Here is a 27,616-nt window from a genome sequence, read left to right as displayed (position 1 = left end):
ACAAATTCACACACACATCTATTACTAAATATAGCAGGACTTCTTAGGAAGTAAGAAAAGCTGTTGAGGTCTGCTAGCAAGATTTCAGTCAGTCACTTGACAAAATAAAATAACTTAAAGCAATAAAAGCACAGTGTCCAGTGTAGATAACATCCAGAAACTGGTAACTTGAATCTAACAGTTACATTAAGATCATGACTTATTCTAGCTTAGAATTGTTATTGCTTGATGTATGCTATATACTCTATCACTTCTCAAAATAAACACAGCATATTATTGCAAAAAAATGATTACATCAGTTTCTAAAGTGGTACCACATAAATGAACCATTGAAGAATGAGGAGTGGAGCTGAGCAAAACCACTTATTTCAAATACAGTTTATCAAGCCCTCTAAAAACCTTCTGCTATTATACAAGAGTCGAGATCTTGTTATGACTGCACCATAAATGTAGTTGCAGGAAACAGAATGAACCCTTGCAAATATTAATTCTATGCCTAACTTTCGGCTTCTTCCCTCTTTAGCACAGGCACTTTTTACTTATTTTGATATCATGCATATTCGTGTCAACATTAGGAAAATTACTACTGGTATTTGCGACAGTATTATAAGCAAGAAATATGCCAACAACCAACCTGCTTTACCAGCACGTTTCCAGAGGGCGATGGACGTAAAGATACATTTTCCTGAGGTAACTGGGAAATAAATGTGGGAGAATCATCTTCCACCTCCTCCAAAACAACAATACAGACTCGACTCATTCGATCCGTTTGAGGAAGCAAAAGCAAACAAAAAAATGCCAGCAACAGTATTTTTGGAACCAGACCACAGGTATTGCAATGTGGACCATAGAGGAAATACTTTCACCTGTTTCACATCCCCTCACAAACTTGTGGGTGCTCCTGCTGGTGCATTAGCATTTAAAAAAGGACATTTCAATCCCCTCTTACACTTCATTTTTCATATTTAAACATACTGAGATGTTCACAACAATGCAGAAAAATTTCCCCAGGCATTGAAGCCACAATAATGAAGCTGTGGAACAGCTGACAAAAATATCCCAAAATCCAATTCCATCCAAAGAGCACTCGCTGTCACACACAGCTGTCCTTTCACAAGCAAATTTGTCTTGGTTAATGTCACAACTTCCACAGTGTCCTTCTACCCCCACAGTGAAATCATTGTTGCAGAAGACATGACACTGTCCTATCGAGGACGGAACAAGGAACAATTGCCCTGGGAGAGACAGCCGCAGCTATACCCACTCCCCACAAGGTCAGTTTTAAATCAACCGTCGCAGGCTTTCTGGTGACTGAAAATAAACGCGCCTTCTGATCATCCTGCCATTCTACGGCTTCCTTTCTCAATGTCAAAAACAGCCCAGCCAGAAAAAGGCATCTCGTTTCCAGCAGTTTTTCACAACCCGCTTAGAGGAAAATAATTCCTTCCCGTGCAAAAAAAAAAAATATCTGCAACATACAGCACGGCTGCAGTACATTTACATGCGATGAGTCAGACCACAGGGACAATGAACTCCTTGAATAATATTGCCGGTGGAATTCAGCCTCCCCAAACGACAGCAACGCAGCGTTATCCTGTCAGGGACATGAGCAATGCAGAGCGTTCCTTTTTCCTTTACTGGGCAGTAGCTGTGGCTTCGCCATCAGGGACTGCGCTACGCTGAAATACTGTTGAGGAAGAATCCTTCAGCCAAACAAGCTAGCTACCGCATACAAAAGCTCAAATTACTGCCTTAAGAGGACTTCTGCAGAAGCAGTTCATCACTCAAGTGTTTCTTTTGATCACCATGTGAATGCAGTTCCCATGATAGTCTTCATTCAAATTGAGGGCAAAGGAGGAAAAAAAAGGAAAAAAAAAAAATCAGACTCCGTACATCTCTTCTGAGCCAACTTCTTTATCCGAACATCTGTCACTGTGCCAACACGATTCTCTTCAGTTACAGCTTCTGCTTACCAGGGATATTTTTCCTTGACAAATTAAATTGTACAATCAGCAGATATCCTTGCAGTGCTTAAAAAAAGAACCTAGCTGTCCGAGCTGGTCACTAAAAGCCCGCAGGAGCAGAGATTAAGCCACCGCCGCCGCAGAATTCCCACCGAGCAGCAGCAGCCTGGCCAGCAGCGACTACAGCCGGGCAGGATGAAATGCCTGGTAATGCTCACATGTCACACTTACCAGAGAACCAGCCACCACTCCCCATGCAACTTCCTCTGACAGAAAAAAAAAAGCAGCGGCTTTTTCTTTTTTAGGGGGGCAGTCTTTGCAGTTATGTCTGTGCCAGTTCTCTGACTAATGCAGCTGAAAACATAAAAATCCTATAACTAAAGAAAGAGCCACTGTTTCATATTTTCCACTAAAACCCACGAAGAAATCTGGTGTACTGGCTCTACTGACTAACAACAATTTAGGCAGTAAACAATTCCAGGATTTTAACTGCTTTCATATGGCACTGGTCAGAGCAGCAAAACAGTCCTCGCTTAACGCTTAACTTGCTGAATGCGAGAAACCCCCCATATTAATGCTCTAAACATTATATGAAAATAAAATCTCTTAAAGTAATCCATGGACTACTAACAGCTATTAATGACCAAACCCATGGGTATTTTGCAACTGGTACAAACATACCCTCAGACTGAAAAAAATTACATCCAATATAGCTTAACTATAATATTATTAATATAATAATATTGATATGAAAATATAATATAATATAATAAAAAAAGATAATATAAAGTACTGCAACTCGCTGAAGAAATACTTCAGCTTGAATCTGCCTCAACAGTGCTGGGTTGTGGGTGTATTATGTAAAAGGCTTCTGTTAAAGTTGCTGGATAAGCTTCAGTGTAACAGGAACAGAGGGAGGGGTTTTGTTCCTGCTGTGCGGTATGAAGGAACGTCTAATGTCCCCCAGTGGCTGATCAGATCAGAATTTGTCAGTAGTCAACAATAAAGCTTTTGCACTCAGGTTTCATATATGAATCCAAGCAGAGAGAAAGACAAGTAGAAGTGTTATATTAAATGGTTTGGATATTAGAAGAAATGAATTCCCACCTTTGGGAGCCACGTGTAGGAAAAGCTCACATCCTCACTCTTTTGAAATAAGGTCTGTGGTAGCTTCACTGCAACATAACAAATTGCTTAATACCCGCCTGCTGACACTTCATGCAGGTGAAGGTTTTTCAAGGTCACTGGAACACATCAGCCTCAGGCTCCCAGAGCTCAGGGCTGCTGGCTTGGCAGAATACAGCAACAGTTCTGATTCACCGTGAAATTTCAGGTAACGTTCTCATTTACAGCATGTGACTAACAAACACCTTTATAAGTCTGCACTGTTCATTATATAGAGGCCAGTTGTTTTAGAATTTCTTATTTATGGTCTTAATTATGAAAGAGCATACCCTACACTGCTTTGTTCTAGCATTACAACTATTTATTGAAAAAAAAACCAACACGGACTCGCATGAATACCTGTGAAAGCTCATGTTGCTCTTCGCCACAGCAAAAAACAGCTTAAGTAAAAACACAAGAGCCCGCCTACTGCACCATCCTACTGTCTGCTAAGGAACACAGCAATCTCACCCTAGAAAATATTTTGCTTTTATTTGTTCCCCAAGGAACAGATGCTGTAAAATTCACTTGCACAACTAAACATTCATTTTGGAAGAAAAAATATTTAAAACAAATCAGATTTTAAGTTTACAAACCAAAGTCACTGACAAACACATACTTGTTTTCATACTACACACATTTGTTGAATAACAGTATTCTAGTTAAACCTGTACATTTAGTGTAACTGAACACTTTGAGAACCAGTAAGCTTAGATAGTTAGTAAATGCTAAGGGCTCCATATGCTTTCTTTGGAACTAGCAACTGGACATGTTGCTAGAGATAATGCCCAATTTAGTTCAAATTATCTGAAAGTGGTCAGTTTTTGGCCTTTGCAATTAATGTACATTTTAACGTAATTAAAATACACTTTAAAAAGTCAGCTATAAAATTCAATAGTTACCAGAATAAAGTATAGGACTTCACAGTCAAGTAACTGTGAAAATTCGGAAGAGTTAAGAATATTTTAATCTATTCTGATAATTATTCTATATGTCTTACTTGCAGTTAAAATAATATTAATATAAACTATTTCAAAGAATAAGTTAATATATCTTGCATAACATTATGCACTTTGGAATGGCAACACTACTATGGTCAAAGAGTCAAAAGCCAATACGTCACAGTTTGCATCAGAAAGAGAACCAACACAGCTGAGTCAATATTATACTGATCCTGATAGCAATCTAAACCATGTAAGTAAGCAGATAAAAAAAAATCCCACTTACACCAGCAATATGTGTGTGCAATTATTTCCATAGCCAAAGGGCAACCCAGTTCTAGAAACATTTAACTTTTGCTTACATAGAACTAGCACTTGGAGGTTACTTAAAAGAACAATCTTCCCCCTCTCCTAGCCCTTGCAATTGAAAGTAATGGCTTCAGCTCAATGGAAACACCATCTCTAATCATCTCTTTGTCTTTCAACTTCAAAAATCATAAAGGTATCCTCTGTTTGTGAAATGCAAGTTTGTAATGCTACCTAACAGCTATTCTGAAAGCCAAAAGCTGAAATGCACAGTTCTTCTAAAAGAAACCAAACTATGGTTTCAGTTTTTCAGCAGATTATCTACACTAATAACTTTCAGTGAAGAAGGAAAAATAGTAGCAAAGAATGAAGGCAGAGTAAATTCAAGAGGATTAATTTAAGCTTCCTCTCCCCAAACTAATTTACAAATCATAACAGACCTTTGCAAGGGTATGCAGAAAGAATATTTCATCCCTCAAACAAAACCCTTTTAGGTTTAGCTTAATAAAACTTAAAAAAAAATTAAGAGAGCAGGTCTTCAGCATCCATTTTCTTCAAAGCCCTCAGAAGTTACAAGATTGTTTCACATATTTTTTATAAGATTATTAAACAAGTAGTAGGAAAGAAGAGTTGAAAATGGCCTAACTCAATATCTACTGAGTCTCAAGGCGTGATCTATCCCATAGCCACCACAATATCCAATTGTTAGCAAACTAAGATCTCAATATTTAATTCTAAAATTCAAAGAATCACAGAATGCCAGGTTGGAAAGGACCTCAAGGATCATCTGGTGAACCTTTTAGATGACATAGATTAAATGAGATGGCCCTGTAAAGCTGAGCCTTAAAAGTGTGCAGTGTAGAGGAATCTACCACTTTCCTGGGGAGATTATTCCAATGTTTAACTGTTCTCATGGTGAAATTATTTTTTTTTTAATCTCCCCAGGAGCAACATTACCCCTTGCCTTTTCCATGTGATTCCTCATAAAAAGGAAGTCTCCATCCTCCATCCTCTCTAAATCCTTTAGCCTCTGGCCTGGACAGGCGCACACTCTCCTGGGTGGAAAACTGGTTGGCTGGCCGGGCCCAGAGAGTGGTGGGAAATGGAGTTAACTCCATCTGGAGGCCAGTGACAAGTGGGGTTCCCCAGGGCTCAGTGCTGGGTCCAGCCCTGTTCAATGTCTTTATCAATGACCTGGATGAAGGCATCGAGTGCACCCTTAGCAAGTTTGCGGACGACACTAAGCTGGGTGGAAGTGTTGATCTGCTGGAGGGCAGGGATGCTCCATAGGGATCTGAACAGGCTGGACCGCTGGGCAGAGTCCAGTGGCATGAGGTTTAACAAGGCCAAATTCCGAGTCCTGCTCTTGGGGCACAACAACCCTGTGCAGCTACAGACTAGGAGAAGTCTGTCTAGAAAGCTGCCTGGAGGAGAGGGACCTGGGGGTGTTTGTTGACAGCGACTGAACATGAGCCAGCAGTGGCCCAGGTGGCCAAGAAGGCCAATGGCATCTTGGCTTGGATCAGAAACGGCGTGACCAGCAGGTCCAGGGAGGTTATTCTCCCTCTGTACTCAGCACTGGTGAGGCTGCTCCTCGAATCCTGTGTTCGGTTCTGGGCCCCTCACCACAAGAAGGATGTTGAGGCTCTGGAGCGAGTCCAGAGAAGAGCAACAAAGCTGGTGAAGGGGCTGGAGAACAGGCCTTATAAGGAGCGGCTGAGAGAGCTGGAGTTGTTTAGCCTGGAGAAGAGGAGGCTGAGGGGAGACCTCATTGCTCTCTACAACTACCTGAAAGGAGGTTGTAGAGAGGAGGGTGCTGGCCTCTTCTCCCAAGTGACAGGGGACAGGACAAGAGGGAATGGCCTCAAGCTCCACCAGGGGAGGTTCAGGCTGGACATTAGGAAAAAATTCTTCACAGAAAGGGTCATTGGGCAGTGGAACAGGCTGCCCAGGGAGGTGGTTGAGTCACCTTCCCTGGAGGTGTTTAAGGCACGGGTGGACGAGGTGCTAAGGGGCATGGGTTAGTGTTTGACAGGAATGTTTGGACTCGATGATCCGGTGGGTCTCTTCCAACCTGGTTATTCTATGATTCTATCCTCTTTGTAGATGCCCTTTATGTACTGGTACATGGCAATAAGGCCTCCCTGAAGCATTTTCTTCTCAAAGCTGAACACACCTAGGTCTTTCAGCCTTACTTCATATGGAAAGTTTCCTAGGCCTCTGATCATCAATTCTAAGGAGTTCAATGGAGAGAGAATAAAATTACATTGATTGGACAATAGTGAGGATATGCTTTTTTGCAAAAAAGCTTTTTGTTGACACAATAGCTTTTTGCAAATAAAAAACTCCAACTGTTCTCAAACACTTGCCTTCAAGTAAATCAAGATCCAACAGACTTTCATGTATGCATATAAAGAAAATATACTGCAAGAACACAGCCTGTAGGTTATAATATGGATGACAGTAGTTGTGCCTATACTAGGTAGAAAAAAAACCCCACGAATGCTGAAGCAGCTAAAAATAGTCACCTTTTCCATAGATCTACCCTTGTCTCAAGGAACTGATTACCAGAGGGTTGTTGCAGACATACTGATGACACTGAAAACCTCACTGAAGCACATTCAGTATCAAACCTACCAAAACAAATATTTCTCTCTGGGTAATAAGCAAGTACAAAATCTTTTCTGGGCTGAGATTAATCCAACTGGTTTCATTTAATATTTTGTATAATTAAGTATCTAAGCAAGGAAGGAAATTGTTCTGTTAGGTTCCAGTAAAAATGAAAGAATTTAAAGTCAAGTAAGGCTTATGAATTGTTTTTCAAACAGTCTGCATCACTTCTGCAAGGCAAAGACCTGAACTGCAGATTTCTTCAGAAGACAAAAGATTACTTGTAATATCTGCAGCTGTAAGAGCATGGCCATGTCTCAGAATAAGCAGATTTTTTATATAATTTACCTAGAACGCTTCCTAAAGTGTTGCCCACATACAGACAGAGATGAGTGTTCAGCATCACCACGAATAAGCTACAATACTTCTAGAAGCCTTGTGAGTGACTCATCTGAACTCCTCTGCTGTTTCCTCCCCGTTCCTGAGGGAATGAGGTGGAGTCAGGAAAGAAACTGTCTAAGGCTACAAGAAATTACTACCTTTCTTCCCAATGTTGCTCCATTTATCCTAGACCACATGCACAGCTGGGATGTGGACAAAAGATACCACTTTTAACCTCCAGAATTCTGCTTCCAAGGAAATGCATTATAGCTTTTCTTGCTCCTCTGACATACCATAGGCAGTTCTCACGTCTTTTTCTCATGCAACTGTATAACCTCAATCAATCAACAGAGCTCAAAGGAAACACATGACTACATAAAACTTCGCAATTAATAAAATCCAGTAACTGGATAATCATCGTGGTAAAAACTGAGACAAAACATGGCAAAGAAGAAAAACAATCCAGCATTCATTCTAACTTTTCTCTACTAGAGCAGCAAAAGAAAAATTAATAATGCAAAATGCATGTTTGAAAGGGCAGATTAAGCTTAGGTATTAGGAAGAATTTTTTTACTGTGAGAGCAGTGATGCACTGGAATAGGTTTCCCAGAGAAGTCATGAATGCCCCATCTGTGGCGGTGTTCAAGGCAAGGTTGGATGAGGCTTTGAGCAACCTGATTTTGTGGAAGGTGCTCCTACTCAAGGCAGGGGGGTTGGAACTGGATCATCCTTAAGGTTCCTTCCAACCCAAACCATTTTGTGATTCTATATTTGCAGTTAAGATGAAAACTTAATTTGTATACTTTTACTGTAACCTTTGTAAATACTTCAGAACTATGATCTTATCAAAGAGCAATAAAATATCTTGAAAAGTGTTAGAAGTCTATTTAGCAATTTTCTATTTCAGACTTCTTGCATGTTTCAATATCTGAAAAATACAATGGTAAGGCAACTCTCAGCTGAAGTATCTTATATTACCATTGCAGTACAAGATAAACCAATACCTTTTTTTAAAAAAAAGTATGTCCAATATCCAAAATGTAGTCTAGCAAGCTCTCTAAAGAACTGACATTCCCAAAAAACCCAGAGAAGCAAAGAGAGTCCAATTGCTCTTTGAAGAAAGTGGAAATAAGAGGGAACAGTATGTTTTCTCCTGATTTTCTAGCTAGGAGGTCACGCATGACACATCCCTTTTTATTAAGGCCAGATTTAACTTCACTGGCAGGATTTTTCTTTTCACGCTCTTGTAGTGTACAAGACTAATCAAAATCAACCATCTATTCTTACATTAACAGATAGAACATAATAGAAGTCCCCTTGTCTGTCTGACTTCAGATTCTCGAGGTACTTCATAAAAAGTGAATGTGCTCCAGCTGGTGGCTCCTATTGATTCACCACCTGCATCTAACAGCAGTCACCTCCCTGTCTTTTGAACAAAACAGAAGGCAGCTATTACAGTGAACATGGTTGTTATTTTTAGAAAACTGTAAGTCTGACAGTAGAATTGTCAGCCTTATAAAAATTAACTAGAAGTCAAAACGACTCCTGTTTCAGAGAAGAGACCACAAAAAGATGCATCTATCCACATATTTTATTATGAATAGTTATAAGAAGCCTGCAACCATGAAGACAGACTAATAGATACAGATAGACTATTTCAGATAGCGTGGGGTGAGTTTTGGACAGGAGATGGGTTGGTTTTAAAGGAACTTTTCTTTTGGGGAGAAGGGTAAGTGACAGAACACAACTTCTGTTGGAAAATGAAGATATTATCTGAAAACATAAAGAGAGAAGCACGCAAAACACTTCAGCATTTGTTAAACCCACACAAACCAACTATGATTAGCTGTACACTTACATCCTTATTGCAATATGACAGCTTTTAAAAAATGTTTTCATTATACAAAAAGCAAAGGCTACAGATCAGTTACATGTATTTTCACCTGCTGGCAGAGCAAAGGCAGAAAAGTCCTGATAGCAAGAATACCTCCTGCCTCTCCTTAGTCCCTTCAGCTCAGACTATGTTCACAGACAATTTTGTTTTCTGGCACTGAAAATGGCATCAACCACAATAATAAAAACAGTATCCTTCCAGGAGTAATTACTGAAGGCAGCAATTTCAGCGGTGCACACCAGCTCTTAAAGAAGCAAACAAAAAAAAAGTCAAAAGCTCAGTCTCAGCAGCCCCTGTTTGCACTTTCACATATCAACTGCCCTCTCCCAGCACTACCCAGCCAGTTGCTGGGAGGTGAGACTGGACCAGAACGTGACAATAGCTGAGTGAAGAAAACAACCCAGAGACATTAGAAGACAGTAACCCACTGTCACAGCTGGCAATGACAGTCTGATGCTTCAGGCAACAATGCTAGTCCACATTCCCTAGAAGAAGCAACAGATAAAGATAGCTCGCCTGAAGCAAATGAACGACTGTGAAGTTCCTAGTCTTAGTTTCATGGCATTTATCACACTGCCTTGAAAGTGTTCACACTGATAGTACACACACTCTTATAAATTAACTAAAACACGATCCTACTAAATTCTATTATAGCAGCAGGTAAAGTAAAAAAGAGAATTCCTTTGGGCACGCAGGTGCACACATACACCAAAGAAAATTAGTTCATCTCCTCTGATGTACTTTTCTACTGATCCCTAGTCACGCTCTGAAGATGAGCAGTGCTGATTTTATGCATTTTCCCTTTGAAAATTTCTTCCAGCAATACTGCTTCTGCAGAGAAAACAGAATCAAGTTTAACTTTTATTACAAAAAACCCTAACACACATCACAAAAGGTCAACATAATATTGTCTTATTTTCACCATACAATACACTTGCTTTTCCCTCTTCAGTAGGTATTCCAGGACTCGCAAATACGGTGCATGGTCTTGGCTTCAAGGACAGATGCTATGATGCACAAGATTAGCAAAGGCCTCTCAGAGGCTGCATCCTTGAATATCAGTACATCTTCTTGTGGTTTTCTGAAGTATGGCACAGCAGGCTTAACAGCTGCTTCTTACCCTGGTGCACTGAATGATACACTATGCCTGTATCCCAAGGAAATAAAGCAACTCTCACCTACTAGCTGCTTAAGCAAAAAAAAAAAAAACCCGAGTCTGATCTTTCATTGCTACATGGGAAAAGAACAAGCTCCAATTTCCTTGGATTTGAACACTGGTTTTGTTTGGTTTTTTTTAATCCTTCGCATGTCTCTCCAGCAGATGATTAGGAATGCATTATGTTTGGTCTGTAGGGCCAGTCAGCTTCCTCCACACAGCTCATTTAGCTGTGTGGGCTACTGGACCTTCACTCTCACTTTGCTTTCTTCTTAACTTTGGTTCTTTTGCTGAAGGCTGAAAACCCCCTTAGATGCAAGGCAGCACAATGCAACACGCCCAGATTCAGCACTGGACAGTGCTGGTGTTGAGATTGAAAACTAGGAAATTCTAACTGGAGCCAAGAAATCTGGAATAAAGGTTATCATTTCCTCGATAAAACTGTGCCACATTGCCATACTGCTGAGCTTCTGAAGAAGCAAATGTTAGTCAGGTGCCCTTCTACAAATGAGACTTGCTCTGCTGCATACAATGAGTGACTCATCTGATTCTGGCACTAGCTGCAATCTAATTGATTACATATAAAAGCTGTCATGGCAGCATGTTCGATAAGCCTCAGTAACATACAAGTCAGTTACACCTTTCCAAATCACATCAAGGTTATTCCTCCCAATGCTGTTCTTTAATCTACCTCCTTTTTCCCCTTCTCTTCATTAGCTAATTTTCTTTCAGCACCGTTTCAGTTACATCCAAATATCTATCGCTTTTGAGTTGTATTTCAAGTTATGCATAAAGAACAGAGACCCCTGAATTTGAAAAAGAGCATAAAAAACTATGGAAGAGATCCAGCTTTGTAAAAGAAGTTTTCATTTTAGCAGATACGAACAGCAGCAGGTAGCCATATAAAAACGTACCACAAATCTTCGTGTTTTACAAGACCTTCTGCAAACTTCAAAAGTGATTGTTATGACTGAATTTTATGCTGTATCTTATGACTGAATTTTATGCTGTATCTCTCAGAGAATTTAGGCAGAAAAGTTAAGTCAGTTATGCCAGTCAGCAGAGGGCTTTCACAGTTTTAGGTCACCAACCACATGAATCCTCGTGGGTAAGTTGTCATGGTTACAAAATGTTTGCTTTTATACGTTCGTCTGAAATTCCTATGGAATTCCCATATGTCCAAAGCCAACAGTGGCTGAGAGTGCTCCACCAACATTTAAGAAGTTGAGTCAGACACACATACCACTTCCGCGCAGGCTATTATCTGGGAAACACTAAAAAAATGATTCATACCATTTTGAGCCACGGAAGGGAGGAAACAAACACCACATTCAACTATTTAAAACTTTCAGTGATGACTCACATCAAGCTTAGGACATTTCCAGAATCGGCTGATTTTCTCAAGTAACAAATTGCTTTTGACTGTTGAAGAAAACAAGCTGTTGACTATTCAAGAAAATAAACAAGACCAATTCTCTTTCAACAAAATCATTCAACTATCAAGGAAATAAAAAAAGGGGGAGGGTTGGGGTTTTTTCTAACCCCCGTAAGCCAAACCACAAAACTCAGGAGGCTCAGTGGATCACATCCCCATTGGCCAAGGTCATAAAGCCCACCAACTCCCAATGGATAATTATGCCTACGTACATTTGATCTTAGCTATATTTCCAAAAATCAGCTTGGAAATTTTGCTGCAGCAGGTTTGTTACCTATCTTGCTTAAGCCATATTAGTGAGGTTTTATCCTAGCCTAATTTTTACTTTGACTCTCACAGTTGTGTGATTTCAACAGCTAGTACGCATAAAACGTTAATCCAGTCACAGGGATAAGATATAAACCAATTAAGAGTGAGGAATAACGAACAGCCTGTGAAAAGCTAACAGAGCACAGCAATGCATCCAAAGAACTGTTATGCAGCATTCACTGGCCTCCAGTGATTAAATGACCATGAGGTGAAGTAACAAGGGTTGGAATAGAGAAAAAAAAATCTCTAAGAGTTACTTCAATACAAACCACTTGGTTAAGGTTGAGAATTTTGAAGCCATCTAATATTGCAGCTTCTTCCTTCTCCCCCAGTGTACCTGACTTCCAAAACATTCTACTAGGAGAATGTTTTGTGGTGGAGGAGTACCAGAAGGGCACCAGGAAGAGGACACTTTGCATGGAAACAATACCTTTCGAACACACTTCACAAGTCTAGTCATCTCAGGGGAGGAAAGTGAAATTAGCTTTGAACATCAGCTTTACACACAAGTGTAATATTTTGATCAAGAAAAGCGGCAAGAAACATTATCAAGAAGAAACTTATTTAGCATGACAAAGCAATAGCAGTAAATATTTTCTCAGAAGACCACACAACTTCTACCATTCAAAGCACTGCTCGCTTTGATTACCTTCATCGACAAAAGGACACAAAATCTACTCCTTCAAAACACCTTTTCTCCATTTTCATCATTAATGAAACTCTCTTAGTAGAATGTTTTCGAAGTCAGGGTCGCTGGGGGAAGAAGGAAGAGGCTGAAACACTAAATGGCTCTAAAATTCTCAACCTTAAGAAAGGAAAAAAGAACAATTGCTGCTTTTAGGAAGTTTCTGTTCAGTTTTACTACTCATTAGCCATGTGACAGCCATGCTGATAGCCCAGGCTCCCCCTCTGTGTCCTACCCAGAGAAGGAAAAGTGCTGCTGGGGTGGAGGGTTGGTGGTAAGGGCTTTTATTTTTATTTTCTAGGATGGGGTTTGGGAGGGGAGGGCGCTGAATACATTGATTCACTTTCTTTAAAATATTTTCTATATTGAAATTAGATTCTCTTGAAGAAGAGATGGAACAAGTTGATAAATATTTAACTAGTGTGATACTAAAATGAATACAACATTCCTACCAGTGCAATACTTCTAACACAGATTTGAGTAGATCTGAACAGCCTGTGACCACAGAAGCCACAGTTCAGCTGACTTGCTCACATGTGAGATTTTGTTTCCATACATACCAGTGACTCAAAACACTACGTGCAAGTGATCAAAATTATTTTAGTTCCTATGGATACCACTGGTTTTATGTATTTTATCTCTTTCCAGTATGTAAGCACTCAGCATCACCACATATGAATTTCTTAGATTCTCATCAAAATAGTGTGGGTCAATAGCCACCTCACATACCAGGGTTTGCCATTGGTGGGGGAAGTTAAATTTCCTTTAAGTTTTTAGGAAACCCTTATAAATCCCTCATGTCCAAGAAATAGCTCTTTTCTGGCAACTGGAAGCACCCTGGAAAACACAGCTGGATAAAATCCACATATTTGCACACACACAAACATTTTACTACAGGATGCAACAACTCCTATGAATTTCCTGCAACTGCCAAAATGGATGGTTCTTCCCAAAACTGAGCATGGATGAAGGCAGCAACAGCCAAAAATCTCACCCAGCTGCCTCAAACCTTGCCAAGGGTCCTCCCCTCGACGTCCTGTAGGGAGGTTGCTCCCAGGAGGGCTCTTACATATCACTCTGGTATAGGAACATGTGAGCAATATTTATTTTTAGAGTTACTTTTGCTATCAATTTTTCAATTTTATTTAGAAGATTAAAAAGCACTTTCCTTAAAAAGCTGAGCTGTGTATTACTGCACTAAATTTCAGAAAATATAATAAAGTATTTATTTAGCAATATAACAAGATAGTAATTTAATTTAACGCTAATTAAAAGTTTTACCAGCCTAGAAATTTGCTTGGGCTTTGTCTGTTTGGGGTCTGGGTGTTGCTGGGTTTTTTTGATGTGACATCTGAGGAAGTGGATGAGTCCGATTTAACAGCTGGCCACTGGACAGACTCTCCACTCCTCCCTATCCCACACGATCTCTGCACATTCACATCCCCTTCCTGTGCCAGCACAGGCACTTGCGTGATCCAACTGTCCCTATTAATTTTTCTCTGGTGGATTTTTTGAGCCAACTCATCATGGGCTGACAGCTGACACAGAAGCAGTGGGAGCATTCAAACTGCTCACTGTGACAGAAACTGATTCAATTGCTTTACAAAAATCACACCCATAAGCTGAGCTGCCTCCATCAACAATATACCAGAACTACTTCATTCCTTGTATTTTCCTTAAAATACCTCAAAATAGCCTTATTGACACCTGAGCTTTTCTGAATTTAGACACTATTGCAATATAACTCATTAGATTCTTTCCAATTACACAAAAAACTTATGTGAAGAACTCAAGTTTTCCCCCCATGACTCAGTATATAAATCACTGCTAGTAAGTTTCTTTTTAAAAAAAAGAAAATATGTTGCAACATAGAAATTTCACAATTATGTTACTCCAACTGCCTCTACAGTACTAATAGTATTTATAAAGCATATGGCAATAAGAACAGGGTACAGAATTTTATGGTCCAGTTTTCAAAAACGCACACAGAAGTAATTACACATAGAGAATCCACAGGTGAACAATTTAGGTATTATCATACAAGCACAAGAAAGCAGTTAACTGTACACAATCATCCGTGTATCATTTAGAAGTTAAAACTTGTGGTTTGTTTTTTTTTCCAATCAGGATTATTTTGGGGTTCATTTCTTCCAAAATCTTCCCAACACTGGCTTGAATCAGTGATTTATTCAATTAAGATGACACCTAGAGGAGAACTTGCATTCCTAAAAGACAATAAAATGCTTTATAAAGGAGTACTTATAAGATAGAACTGGAAAGATGGTATCAAACCAGAATATGTAATACATGTGAGTAGTACATTACACATTTTTAAAAAATAAGAAAATAAACTTCTGTTTACTCTTGCCCCTAAAAATCCATAGGTTTTCATACCTTAGAATCTACAAATAACCAAATCCCATCTAGCAAGTATGTAGGTATGGAAAGGGAAAGTATCTACTGCAGCTTTTGCAGAAATGAGGCCACAGAACATCTAGTATTCAATTGTTTTCTACCACTTCTTGGCAAAGTAACCCTTATCTTATAAAAGGATTACAAAACCCAAAAGCCGAGTTTCTGTAAAATATAAATATACTGAGTTTTATGACTATATTACGAACACTTTAACTTTTAGTAACAAAAAGTCAAGAATATGTTTTAGAATATTCCTATTTGTTTATCTTATCTACCAAGCGTTGCAAAATCTTTCCCAGAAAACTCTAATAACGCAGCCCGCCTACTCAAAATTCATAACAATCAAGAGAGACCACAATTGAACTCATAAAAGATTTTGTAACCTAAACCAAATTCTAGAAACTCAACAATAAACTTAAGCACCTTTTTTAAAAAGCACCACACACGTTATTATGGAAACACAACCTTTAAGTTATGGAGGTATAAATTTTTAGAGTCTTGACTCAGCTGTTTCTGCCTTCTCCCTCTGCAAATGATTTAAGTCCCTAGGGAATGAAGGCAACCGACTGATTTTTCAGAAGGAAATGCTGATGTCCCAGGCTGCTTCTTGGATATACACTGACACCTCATGGACATTTAAAAAACAACGCAACTCTACACTGTCGTAGTTCTGGTCTTTAGAACTCCAATCTTTTCTTTCTGTCATGTCATTCTCTTTAGGAATTTAGAAATTATTTGGTCTACTGCAAATTCTCTCTTAGCCTTTGTTTCGAATGAGCAGGAAGGGGTGGGGGGAGGCTGTCCTGCCACCCAAACACTGAACCATGGAGCACAGAAAGACAAGGTATCTCTTCCCAGCGTCAGCCCTTCCAAACTGCTGAGAAATAACCCCAAAGTTCAGTAACTTTGCAGAACAGAGAGACCAGCAAGAAAAATAGAACAAATCTCATATGAAGAATGAAACTGGAAGTTTTCTTCCCCAGGACCAAAAGTAGCTCTGAAGAATTTTCTGGGGCTATGCAGAATCCCTTTACTCTTTGAAGTCCATTAAAGCCTTCACAGTCACACACCCAAGAATATTAACAAAATTCACCACTTCCAGTTTAACTTACGGCAAAGTAGCAATAAGCCTTATTTAGCACCGCTCTACCATAGCGAAGGTAAAAGGCAAGGTTCCTTCTAGATTCTCATCCTGCAGAAGTGTATTACCTTTCACTCTTCCCAACAGGCTGTATAAAACATACGAAAAAACAAACTCTGCCAATCTTTCTTCCTTCATTGGGGCAGAAGAACAAAAAGACAACCTCCTAAAATCCAGCTTCCACGTAGCAATCTATGTAAATCTATGTAAAGTAACATGCAGCCTTGACAAGTTTACCTTAAACAGAATAAAGACACTGCGCAATTATGTGTCCGTACTACTTCATTGGTTAGGGACATAAAATAATTATTTTTCAATTAAGAAGTCTATCCATGATTCCAGTTTCCAAAGATGTCTAAACAGTTCAGATATTTCCTTTATAGATCTGTTCTATAGCTGCGACAACTGAAACTTAGGTCATACAACCCACAATGGATTTCATTGAACTTACTTATTGTGCTATTTCGATAAATAACACAAGCAGTTGAAGAACATTTGGAGAACAAGGAGATGCCAAACAAATGCCACACAACATTTAATGAAATCATACAGAAATTTCTTAGTGTGAAAAACACCATGTGACCAGGGGCAGTAGTGTTTACTCAGCATGAGAGAGAAAGATTAACAACAGACTTGAAATGGCCACAGGCAAAATTAATTCCTAATTTACATGAAAAAAACTTCAGAAGTTAAATCCTCTTGTGCTAGGATTAAATATAACCAAATAGATCACAAGCTGGATGTAGTTTACAGGACTGACTACTGCCACCTCAGACGTAAAGGTTCCAAGTATGCTAAAACTGTTGCTGTTGTATACTGAGAAAAGCAAATTGTACAGCAAGTTATTAATTTTTTCATTAGCAAAATAAGAACCACGATTGGCATATTGATACCCCAGTTCTTTTTGGGACAGAACTAGCAATATAATCAGCAACTCTGCACCAGAGAGGAGCTCTCTGGAAGTTTTAATGTGTTTATTTGCTGTAATCCTTACTGTTAGTGGGTTTTACTGACGGATTTCTTTTTGTGGACCAAACTAAAGGAATCAATATTTTTCCTTCCTTCTTCTGTCTGTGATGTTTACAAAGAAAGTCTAGCCTTCATGGATGCCTCATTTCCACCCAGCAAGGGGGGCAGAAAACCTCAAGAGCCTGCTTTTATAGATAAAAGGGCATTTAGAATGGAGATAAATGGGAAGTTAACAGCTGTGGTAAGCAGGTACACCATCTTCCAAAATAACTGTATCATTACAAAACTGTTTAGATCAGTCAAAGATAAATTCATTACTGAGGTCAAAAAACAGCCCTTGGTCACCTTTCCAAACTGCGCAGAGTAGCATGTGACGTATTCAGCCCCAATATAGCCAAGGACAAATAGGGACTACGACTGTAATTACATGTCCCCAGTGTTTCCCTTGTGCTGCCACTGCAGTTATCTGTCCTAGAAAGTGGAAGGCTAAAAAGTGCTTTCTGCAAATTTAGAGACACCACCCCCCACCCCTCCAAACTAGCCTACTTTAAGATCAGCTGAACACCAATGCAAGAGGACAGCTGGGGAACTCCCAAGAGAGGGATTTGAAGGGAAATCACCTCTTCTGACAAGGACTTGGAGTTACTATCTTTTTAAACAGCACTTGACGTAACTTTGCATATCTGTGCAGATGCACCTTAGCTACTGGTCTTATGTACAATTCAGACTTTTAATGGTATTCCCAAATAAAGCCGTAACTGAAGACTTAGTTTCTTTGTATCCTTGGAAAGAAAGTCTGATTTCACTGTTCAGCAATTTTTATAGAGCTCAGGTGTACAAGGACCAGATGATAAATAGTATAACGTAATCAATGGTTCTTAAGCAGGAGGAACACATCATCCTCTCTGCACTTCCTGCACACACGTATCTGACCACGCACAACACTCAGGAGAAGGTAAAGTAGATGGCACGTCGTGGATGTGTGAGCCGCACAGACGCAAGATCACCCTCAGCAGCCCATCACCACCCCTACTCTACTTGTAACCCTCTCCCCTTACTCACATTAATAACCTTCACCTTAGCGATTATTTTTGCACAAGCAAGTTAAGACTCTAAAGCAGATGGCATTGGCACAGGTGCAAAAGCAACACTGACTGAAAAAGGTAGAAACACAGTACTTCTCTGTTAAGTGACCTAAACAGATTTGCATGGAAATGCATACTTGTTGAATGGCTGACCAGAAAGTCTATGTGCCGACTGCTTGGCCTGCTTATAGCTACAAGGTCATATTCCAGCTGCTCAGATTAATTTCCAGCAATCCAGTGTCCAGGCTTGCTTCAAATGCCTCTTCTCTTTGGTGCTAGAAACAGTCTTTGGGCTTATGATATGTATTTCCAGAGACAATGCAGAAGAATCTGTCTACTACTGATGTTAGCAATTAAGACAGGTCTTTCTTTGCATAAATGTGATGCTACTTTGAGTATTTGTCACAGAATTAGTTTAAAATACTGTTTTTTTTTAAAATAAGATATCCTGAAAAGAAGTGTCTATCAGGACTCAAACTTTGTTTCTATAATACACTGCACATTTTAAAATCTGGCAAACGGTTTTATGTTCTCAACATTTTTATGCTGGGTATTTACGTTGAGATTTGTGCTTATTTTATATTGTCTTGCATTGAAAATTCTCCACTTCTCCCTAGAAGTTTTGCAAGTTATTATTTCCAAAAATAGAGAGAAAACTAGAATCTCTAAGCTGAATAGCAAAATGATGAAAAAAACCTTTGTTCTGATGATCCTTCTATCCTATAAGTTTAAGTCAAACTGTCCAAACAGTTATGCTACTCTAAATAATAATTTGAACTATTATATACCACAGTATATAAACTGCAATGTAATAGTCTAACTTTTTCAGTTTGAAAAAGAGAGCAAGCATGACTGGTGAGTGATTTAAAGGACTAAAAGAAGCAGCAATATCAAGTTGTGTCACTTGGTGGCAGCACATCAAGACAACCAAAACAAGCTAGACCACAACATTTCTTACGGGCAGGTATTCCTTTACATCTCTCACACCAGTGCTAAAACTGGTTATTTCACAAATATAAGATGGGCACCTAAATTTTTAAGACTACTGACTTCACGTGTAAGTAGACATTAAAAGCTCAAAATCAGAAGAGCTCTATTTCAGTCTTTTTGACTGGTGTTTACAGGTCCATCTACCTCCACAGAAATTGCCAAACACATGCTGAAGAGGATTACCAAGCAGGAACAAGAAGGGGCAAGCAAACAGAAGCAGTACTTGAAAACCTTACATCCTGACAGCACTACTGGTCATCTGGTCAGAACTGAACAGGGGACTCTAACTCAGATACACCATCAGTTTGGTTATTTTCTCCTCATGACATCAGAAAAAGCTTACCAACCCACTCAAAAACTCATAACACTAATTAAAATTGCTCCTATCAGCATCTCTTCCACCACCTGAACCTGTTGCCAGTATTGCACACGGAATGCAGCACCACACACAGTAAACACCGACCAGTGCTACTGGTATGTGTTCTTTGTTATAGACAAAGAACCAAATCTGATAGTCTTCACCACTTAAATAATTGACATTAAGCAATGGTTAGATATCAGATTAAATAATTTGATAGACACATCCAAGAAACGTTTGAAACTACTGCTACTAAAGCAGGAAGGAGATGCAAAGGCAAACACAAAGATCTACTGGTTTCTTTTTCCTCTTATTAATGTTGAAGCAAAGACTTATGTCCTATGTTTACCACATGGGTAACATAGGACATCTGTCTTTTCCCTCAAACTAATCTTGTACACCCGCATGTACAAATACATACAAACTATAATGATTTATTTCTATAACCATGTGAAAAAAAAACAACTTTATTTTGCACTATTTGTACTCTACTTGCCAAACTTACCTATGGCTAATAAAAAAAAAAAAATCACCATATACTATCACATCATTACCATACAAGTTGCAATGACAGTTCTTTTGGATTTAGTTTTTGTACATTAAATCTTGATTAGTGCAATTTCAAGATCTTAAATAGTCATTTCTTAATAACGATCCCATGAAAAAGCAACTAATATAGTCCTTATAGTACCTTTTTTTTTTGTACCATACATATGCTGATTTTATTCAGATACCTGACCTCTGGAACAAAGAATTTAAGTTTATGAGAGCATGTGAATCACAGAAGAGCGATTATGATATTTAAAATTATAAAATAAATGGAAGTAGAGAAAATAAGCTTTCCCTCCTCTCCCCACACCTGACCATTGTTATCTAGTACATCAGCAGTCAGGTATGGCCCTTCAATTTGATCATCATTATTAAAACTGCATTTTTATTGGGCTACACATACACACACGAAACAGCCTAATCCAGCACAACAGCAAAAAGATAAAATGGAGACCAAGAGGGAGAGATGAAAGCAAACACAGACAGCAAGAAAAGCACAGCAGTTCGCCATCAGAGGGAGTACAAGCCTCAAAGAAAAGCGTTCAGCTTCCAGAAGAGAGCAGACACGCAGCTCTGGGGTGATATTAACACCGACACGGGTTTAAGGGAGGGCTGGTCCTCCAAATTTGTGTTGGCAAACACCACATATGGGAAACAGCTGAAAGAAAACAAAGAAAGTCGTTGTTGAAGAAGAGCTACTATACAATTTTTATATATAACCAGACATGGCCATGGGACAATGAACAAAATACTCCAAGTCTTGCCCACATAAATTTGTAGCATTAAAAACTGGTGAGAAAAGAGGTGCTCCTAAGGATGCTGTATCACAACATGGAGCTTGAATTTGGGTGTGACTCCCAAGTGACAAGCCATAGGACAAGAGGAAATAGCCTCAAGGTGCCCCAGGGGAGGCTTAGACTGGATATTAGGAATAATTTCTTCACCAAAAGGGTTGTCAAGCATTGACACAGGCTGCCCAGGGGAGCAGCTGAGTCACCATCCCTGAGGGTGTTTAGATGCAGATGTGATGCTTTGGGACATGAGTTAGCAGTGGACTTGGCAGTGCCAGGTTAAGGGCTGGACTTGAAAGGGTTTTTTCCAATCTAAACAATTCCATGATCCTATGAAAAGGGACAAGCTGAACAAGTAAGGCACTTGACTAGACACTAGCCTGTACTTCACCCCATGCTCTGAATTTGCCTTTGCTGCTGCTCAGTGCCAACTCTGACATCCCCACAGCATTACCTGTGAAAAGCAGATCCTCAGCTGAGGCATGGATAGAAAAGGGGAGAATGATACTACCAAAAAAATATAGCAGCCCCTCCCCTCAAACACACAAGTCCCCATCTCCTTTTCGACCTCTGTTGCTAAAGGGGGAAAATAAGCCATTTTTAAGCATATTCAAGACCTACCTGGTAAGGTTTAGTAAACGCTGAAGCTCTATTAGGCTCAGCCTATTTGAGAAGGCAAAATGTTCACTCATTTACTCATGTTCTGAGCTGCAGAACACATTAGTTTCCTAATACACCAGGAGAAATTAGTTACCTGTATTTCAGAGGTACTGAAGTAGCAGCAGAGTAGGGTTACAGTACCTCATCAGGGTATTTTCTAGATGCAACTATAGAGCAATTCTCTTAGGCAATTTTTTTTAAAAAAATTGAATTTAAAAGTGGCTTCAGCAAAATCAGCAGAAGTCTGGCATCTTTTAAAAAATAAGTCAATTGCGTTTTTTTAGTGGGGGGTGAGGGGAGAAACACAACAAAAACCCCAACTGTACGCCCAATTTTAAAAGGCCAACTCAAATCTGATTGAATTATACCAAAATAATTCTAGTTGGGGTGGGGGAGTGAAACACCATGTTTCTCACAGGAATCAAAAGCTGGAGGCACATACTTGGTGTTAAGTACCTCGCCTGCTTAGGACAAGTGTAAATGAGTCATACCATCTGTACTCAAATTCAAAGGATAGTCTGGCAAGATAGCAGGGAGAACACAAAGCAATATGATGCTCTGCTCTTAATGCTATCAAAGCAGTTAAGTTGGGGAGTAAAGGAAGACATTAGTTAAAATAAGAACTACCTACAGCAACAGACACTGAATGCCTTACTCCCTGAATTTTTAATTATCTGTAGCTACAAATTCTACCCAGTAATCTTTAGCACTCCAGATACCTACAGACACACATACAAACACTGCAGAAGCTGATTATTGCTGTATTTCATATGAATATATTTATCTCACATAATAATGCAAAAGTCTATGTAAATAGAGTAAAGAGAGTTAAGAAATGAGTCATTCCGGAACATCAATAATTCAGAGAGACGCTATTTAAGATAATCATTTGTTACAAAGACAAGACAAAAATGCATTGACAAAGGAAAAAAAAACCCAACAGAATCAACACTGGCAAGCAGCCTTCTAAGCGAAATTGTGCTGAGCAAAGTAAAATCAGTAACCACACTGGAAGAAACAACAAGGACCTCTCAAAGATGCAGTGCGAGACTAATCCCAGCAAAGGGGATAGAAGCCACATCCAAAAACATGACGAAAAGATGATGATGGCAGCAAAGGCAGACAAAGCCATCACCAGTACCCAGAGTAACACGCCAAAGAAGGCCATTCCCACAACTGAGTAGGCGGGGGAAGCAAATTCATGGAAGTGATAACCAAGGTGTAAAAGCTTATCATTAAACAAATTACTAATAATACTGGGAAAATGTGCAAGTTCGAGTTTCTTAATTTTTCTTTTTAAAAGTCCTGGAAACTTAAACTACATAGAAGGCTGAACTTTCTAGCATTATTTTTGTTGTAGTAAAAGCAATATATTATGCAATATAAAACAAATCTTTACTTTGGATCTCAGGATATGTAAGTCAACATATATGGCACCTAACACCCCACTTCTTAAATTAGATCAGAGTTTGTAGTACTAAATGATGCTAAAGTATGTTTCAACATAGCACAAACCATAACTTACAATGGTTACACTTAAACTGCTTACAGGAAGGACACCAAGTTCTCCCAAAGATATTCCTGGATATCTTGGTGTCTGGAAGGGGGAGAAAAGACATCCATCCGCTGTTCCAAAATCTTTGTGATTATTTGTTTATATTTATACCAGGCTTTGAAGAGCATTAAAAGTACAATTAATTGAAAATGGTATCTCACTTTCTCCCTCTAGTTTTCATGCCTTCATCTTTTAGTTGTATGAGAAAATTGTTCACTATCTTTGAAAACAAAAAAAGAACTCTGATCCACTTATGTTGATTTACTTGATTCTCTAACTTTTCTATTGGTTAAAATCAGACATGTTATTTCAGAGTATTCTGTAGGTTATATTAATAGCATTTACAATTCCCAGCAGCTTTAGCAGCAAGAGATATTCACAAGGATGTCTGGCCCCAGGAATCACAGTTCACAAGTAAGCACATTAACATAAAACCAATATAATTAATACATATGTCCAGCTGCAAGCGGGGCTGATGCTGGAGGGGGAGAGGACTTGAGGGGGTAAGGATGATGCTATGTCCTACCATTTCCTCAGTGACTACCTATTTACCAAGCACTACTGCTCAGAGGAGCTCCACAGGCAACTGAAGCAGTAACTCAAAAGCTGTTTCATTATGAGCCAGCAGAACTGTCAGAGATCATAGCAAAAGTATTACACCATTTTTAAATAAAAGCAGATTCAAAAATAGATTTAAGAACATCCTGCCGTTGAATCCTACTTAATGATTTACTATTCACTAAAAAGCTTTGAGCTTGAACACTTCCCTAACATAAAACAAGAGGTGAAATAATCAATCTGCAAGTCTGCAGAACTGCAAATCTATGAAGCATCCCAAATGACCTAAGTGAAAACACATGTTGATCCTCTGATGTTCACACCACTATTAAAATGAAAAATGATCAAGTCATCTAGAGATTCCAGAAACCTTTACCTACATGCTACTTCAGTGGGTGCACGTGTATCTCTTCAAACAATAACTGCCTACATAAAAAGCCCTGTCAACTTTAAAATTTCTTATAGTTGGGATTAGCACAGCTTTTTTTTTTTAAAAAAAAACAAACTAGTGCAGCTCAGATACCATTTTTATGGTCCTCAATTTCACTTCTATAATTCCTTTTGTTAAGTACTTCAGAAATAATTTCAATTTAAAAATTTGGGAAGAAAGCAAAGGAAGTACAAGATGAATTCTGATCTGACAATAACATTAAGAGGTCAGATAAAAAGGTAGACAATAGCACTGCTCTTGAACTGAGGGAACAAATCTTCAAATACTATTTCACACATCTTTTATCAAGGTAATTGTCTGGATAAAAATAAGGTAGTGTGCTATGAGTCACAGCAATGCATATCTAAATCAACCCATCAAGAAAGTTCACCACCAGGACAGATTTTTTAGAACCTACAGCTACTTCTCAAAACCACTGCACTTTAACGAGACCAGAAAAGAGTAATGCTTTCCAATCTGAACAGATGTTTGTCACATTCAAAGAAGAGATAACAATTCAAGAAGAGACGTTCATACACATTAAAATCAAAGACGACGACACAGGCTCAGAGCTATTTATGTCTACTTCTGTCCATCGTAGGTTATCCCTCAAAGCTTACAGTCTGGCTTCACAGAAGCCTCAGTGCTTGAAACACAAGAGGACTGAAGAGTTAAACCCCCTCAGATCATTACTACAGAACAGTGACACCCTATAGAACATCCAGGGGAAGACAACAGTTAAAAATGGGTAGGGGGAGGAAAGCATCACATAATTCAGATACCTGCCAAGAAGCCAAGACTACACTTGATCAGTAGTACTTATATAGGATAGCAGAGTGGCAGTTGCTGAAGGAATCTTGTACCAACACATTACCTTTAAGAATCTGCTTTTGAATTCATGGGATTTAATCATCACAACTTAATTTGTATGTGTTTGAATTTTAACATTTCCAGCCAACCTAATATGAAGGTGGAAACAATAGGAAGAAGGGTTAGAAAATACTGTGAACTTGGACATCTGTCAGAAAGAACGATAAAACATAAACACTATTTTAAGCAAAAAGAAAAAAAGCATTTTCAAAATGAAATTAAATTATAGGAAACATTTAGCTCATGAACTAACAGGAACAAATCATCAAAGGTAAAAAGCTCCATGGAGTTGTTTCCCCTCCCTCCAAAAGGAAAACAATAAAATTTAAAACAATATTTTGTCAGTAAATTTTGAAAACATCCAAGTGGCCTCGCTGGATCTTTAATGAGAAAGTGCTATTAACGCATATGCACAGCACATAGGGTCATTTCTCTACTACCAGGGCCAGCAACCCCAGCAGAAGTCATCTTCTTAAGCCAGGCAACAGACAGCTTTACCAAAGGGAATGCAAACTTCCAGCTATTCAAGGAATTAGTCAGCAGGACCCCCTGGGAAACTGCCCTCAGGGACAAGGGAGAAGAACAGAGCTGGCAGATCTTTAAGGATGCACTTCACAGAGCACAACAGCTTTTGATCCCCATGTGTAAGAAATCAGGGAAGGAAGGCAAGAGACCAGCAGGGCTGAACCAAGACCTGCCAGTCAAACTAACAGGCTAGAAGGAAACGCACAGGCAGTGGAAGCAAGGACAGGTATACTCTGAGAAGAGTATAGGGATGCTGCCCAGTTGTGTAGGGACAAGGACAGGAAGACAAAGGCACAGCTGGAGATGAACTTGGCAAGGGATACAAAGAATAATAAGAAGAGCTTCCACAGGTATGTCAGCCAGAAAAGGCAGGTCAAAGAAGGTGTCCACCCTCACCCTCCCATTGAACATAACAGGCAAGCTGGTGAGAATGGATCAGCAGAAGGCAGAAGTAGTTGATTTTTTTTTTTTTTTGCCTCTGTCTTCTCTGTCAGTCTCTTTTCCACACTTCTTGAGTGACTGCAGGACAGAGACTGGGGTAGCCGAGGCCCTCCCACTGGGAGAGAAGATGAGGTTTGTGACCATCTGAGGAACTGTAAGTCTACAGGACCTGACAAGCTGCATCCCTGAGGGAATCGGATGATGGAGTTGCCAAGCCACTCTACACAATGTTTGTAAATCCAAGGCAGCCAGGTAAATTTTCTCGTGACGGGAAAAAGGGAAACATTGCACCCAGTTTTAAAAAGGGTCAGAAGGAGGACCTTGGGAACTACTGACCTGTCAGCCTTGCCTCTGTGCCTGGGGAGGTCATGGAATAGATCCTCCTAGAAGCTATACTAAGGAATATGGAGGACAGGGAGGTGATTCAAGATAGCCAGCATGGCTTCACTAAGGACAAGTCCTGCCAGACCAGCCAAGTGGCCTTCTATGATAAAGTTATGTGGACAAGGGAAAAGCTACAGATGTCATCTATCTGAATTCCGTTAAGGCCTCTGACACGGCCCCTAGAACATTCTCCTCTCCAAGCTGGAGACAGGTATTTGATGGGTGGACTGTTCAGTGGAGGAGGAATTGGTTGGATGGTCACATCCAGAGGGTAATGCTCAACAGCTCGATGTCCAGATGGAAATCAGTGACCACCAGTGTCCCTCAGCCACCCATACTGGAACCAGTACTGTTCAATGTCTTCATCAACAACACAGTAACTCAACAAGTTTGCTGATGACACCCAGCTGTGCAGTGCTGTTGACACACCTGAGGGATGGGGTGCTCTCCAAAGGGACCTGGACAAGCTCAAGAAGTAGACCCCGGGGAGAACCACATGAGGCTTCAGCAAAGCCAAGTGCTAGGTCCTGCACCTGGGTCAGGGCGTTATCAATACAGGTCGGGTGTTGAAGGGATTCAGAGCAGCCCTGCCCAGATGGACTAGCAGATAAAAAGCTGGACAGGAGCCAGTAATGTGCACTCACAGCCCAGAAGGCCAACCATAACCTGGGCTGCACTGAAAGAAGTGTGGCCAGCAGACTGAGGGAGGCGATTCCTCCCCTCTGCTGTGCTCCGGTGAGGCCCCACCTGGAGCACTGTGTCCAGCTCTGGAGCCCTCAACACAGTAAAAACAAAGACCAGTTGGAGCACGTCCAGAGGTAGTGCCACAAAAGCGATCAGAGGGTTGGAACACCTCTCCCATGAAGAAAGGCTGAGAGAGTTGGCATTGTTCAGCCTGAAGAAGACTCCGGGGAGGCCCTATTGCAGCCCTTCAGTACTTAAAGGGCATGTAACAACGATGGAGACCATATTATGAGGGGTGATGGTTTTAAATGAAAAAAGGGTAGATATACACTAAACAGAAGGAAGATTCTTTTTTTTTTTGACAAT

The 27,616-nt window shown here is 39.7% G+C and overlaps 1 protein-coding gene across 5 annotated transcripts in view; it reads right to left on the bottom strand.

Moving 5' to 3' along the window:
- Positions 1 to 27,616, bottom strand: part of ANKRD28 (ankyrin repeat domain 28) — a 120,971-nt gene that overhangs the window by 77,531 nt on the left and 15,824 nt on the right. The window contains exon 1 of one of the 5 annotated variants that reach the window (XM_069860193.1): positions 635 to 2,180. The exons of 1 other annotated variant lie outside the window; for it this stretch is intronic. In XM_069860193.1, the coding sequence (XP_069716294.1) occupies positions 635 to 760 (126 nt within the window). In that variant the 5' untranslated portion in view covers positions 761 to 2,180. Of the gene's footprint in view, positions 1 to 634; positions 2,181 to 27,616 lie in introns of those variants that run through there. 3 more of the 5 variants (XM_069860192.1, XM_069860189.1, XM_069860190.1) reach the window with 3 other exon arrangements.

Source organism: Phaenicophaeus curvirostris, chromosome 6 (assembly GCF_032191515.1).
Source record: "Phaenicophaeus curvirostris isolate KB17595 chromosome 6, BPBGC_Pcur_1.0, whole genome shotgun sequence".
Taxonomy (NCBI): Eukaryota; Metazoa; Chordata; class Aves; order Cuculiformes; family Cuculidae; genus Phaenicophaeus; species Phaenicophaeus curvirostris.
This window is presented reverse-complemented; position numbering and strand designations above follow the sequence as displayed.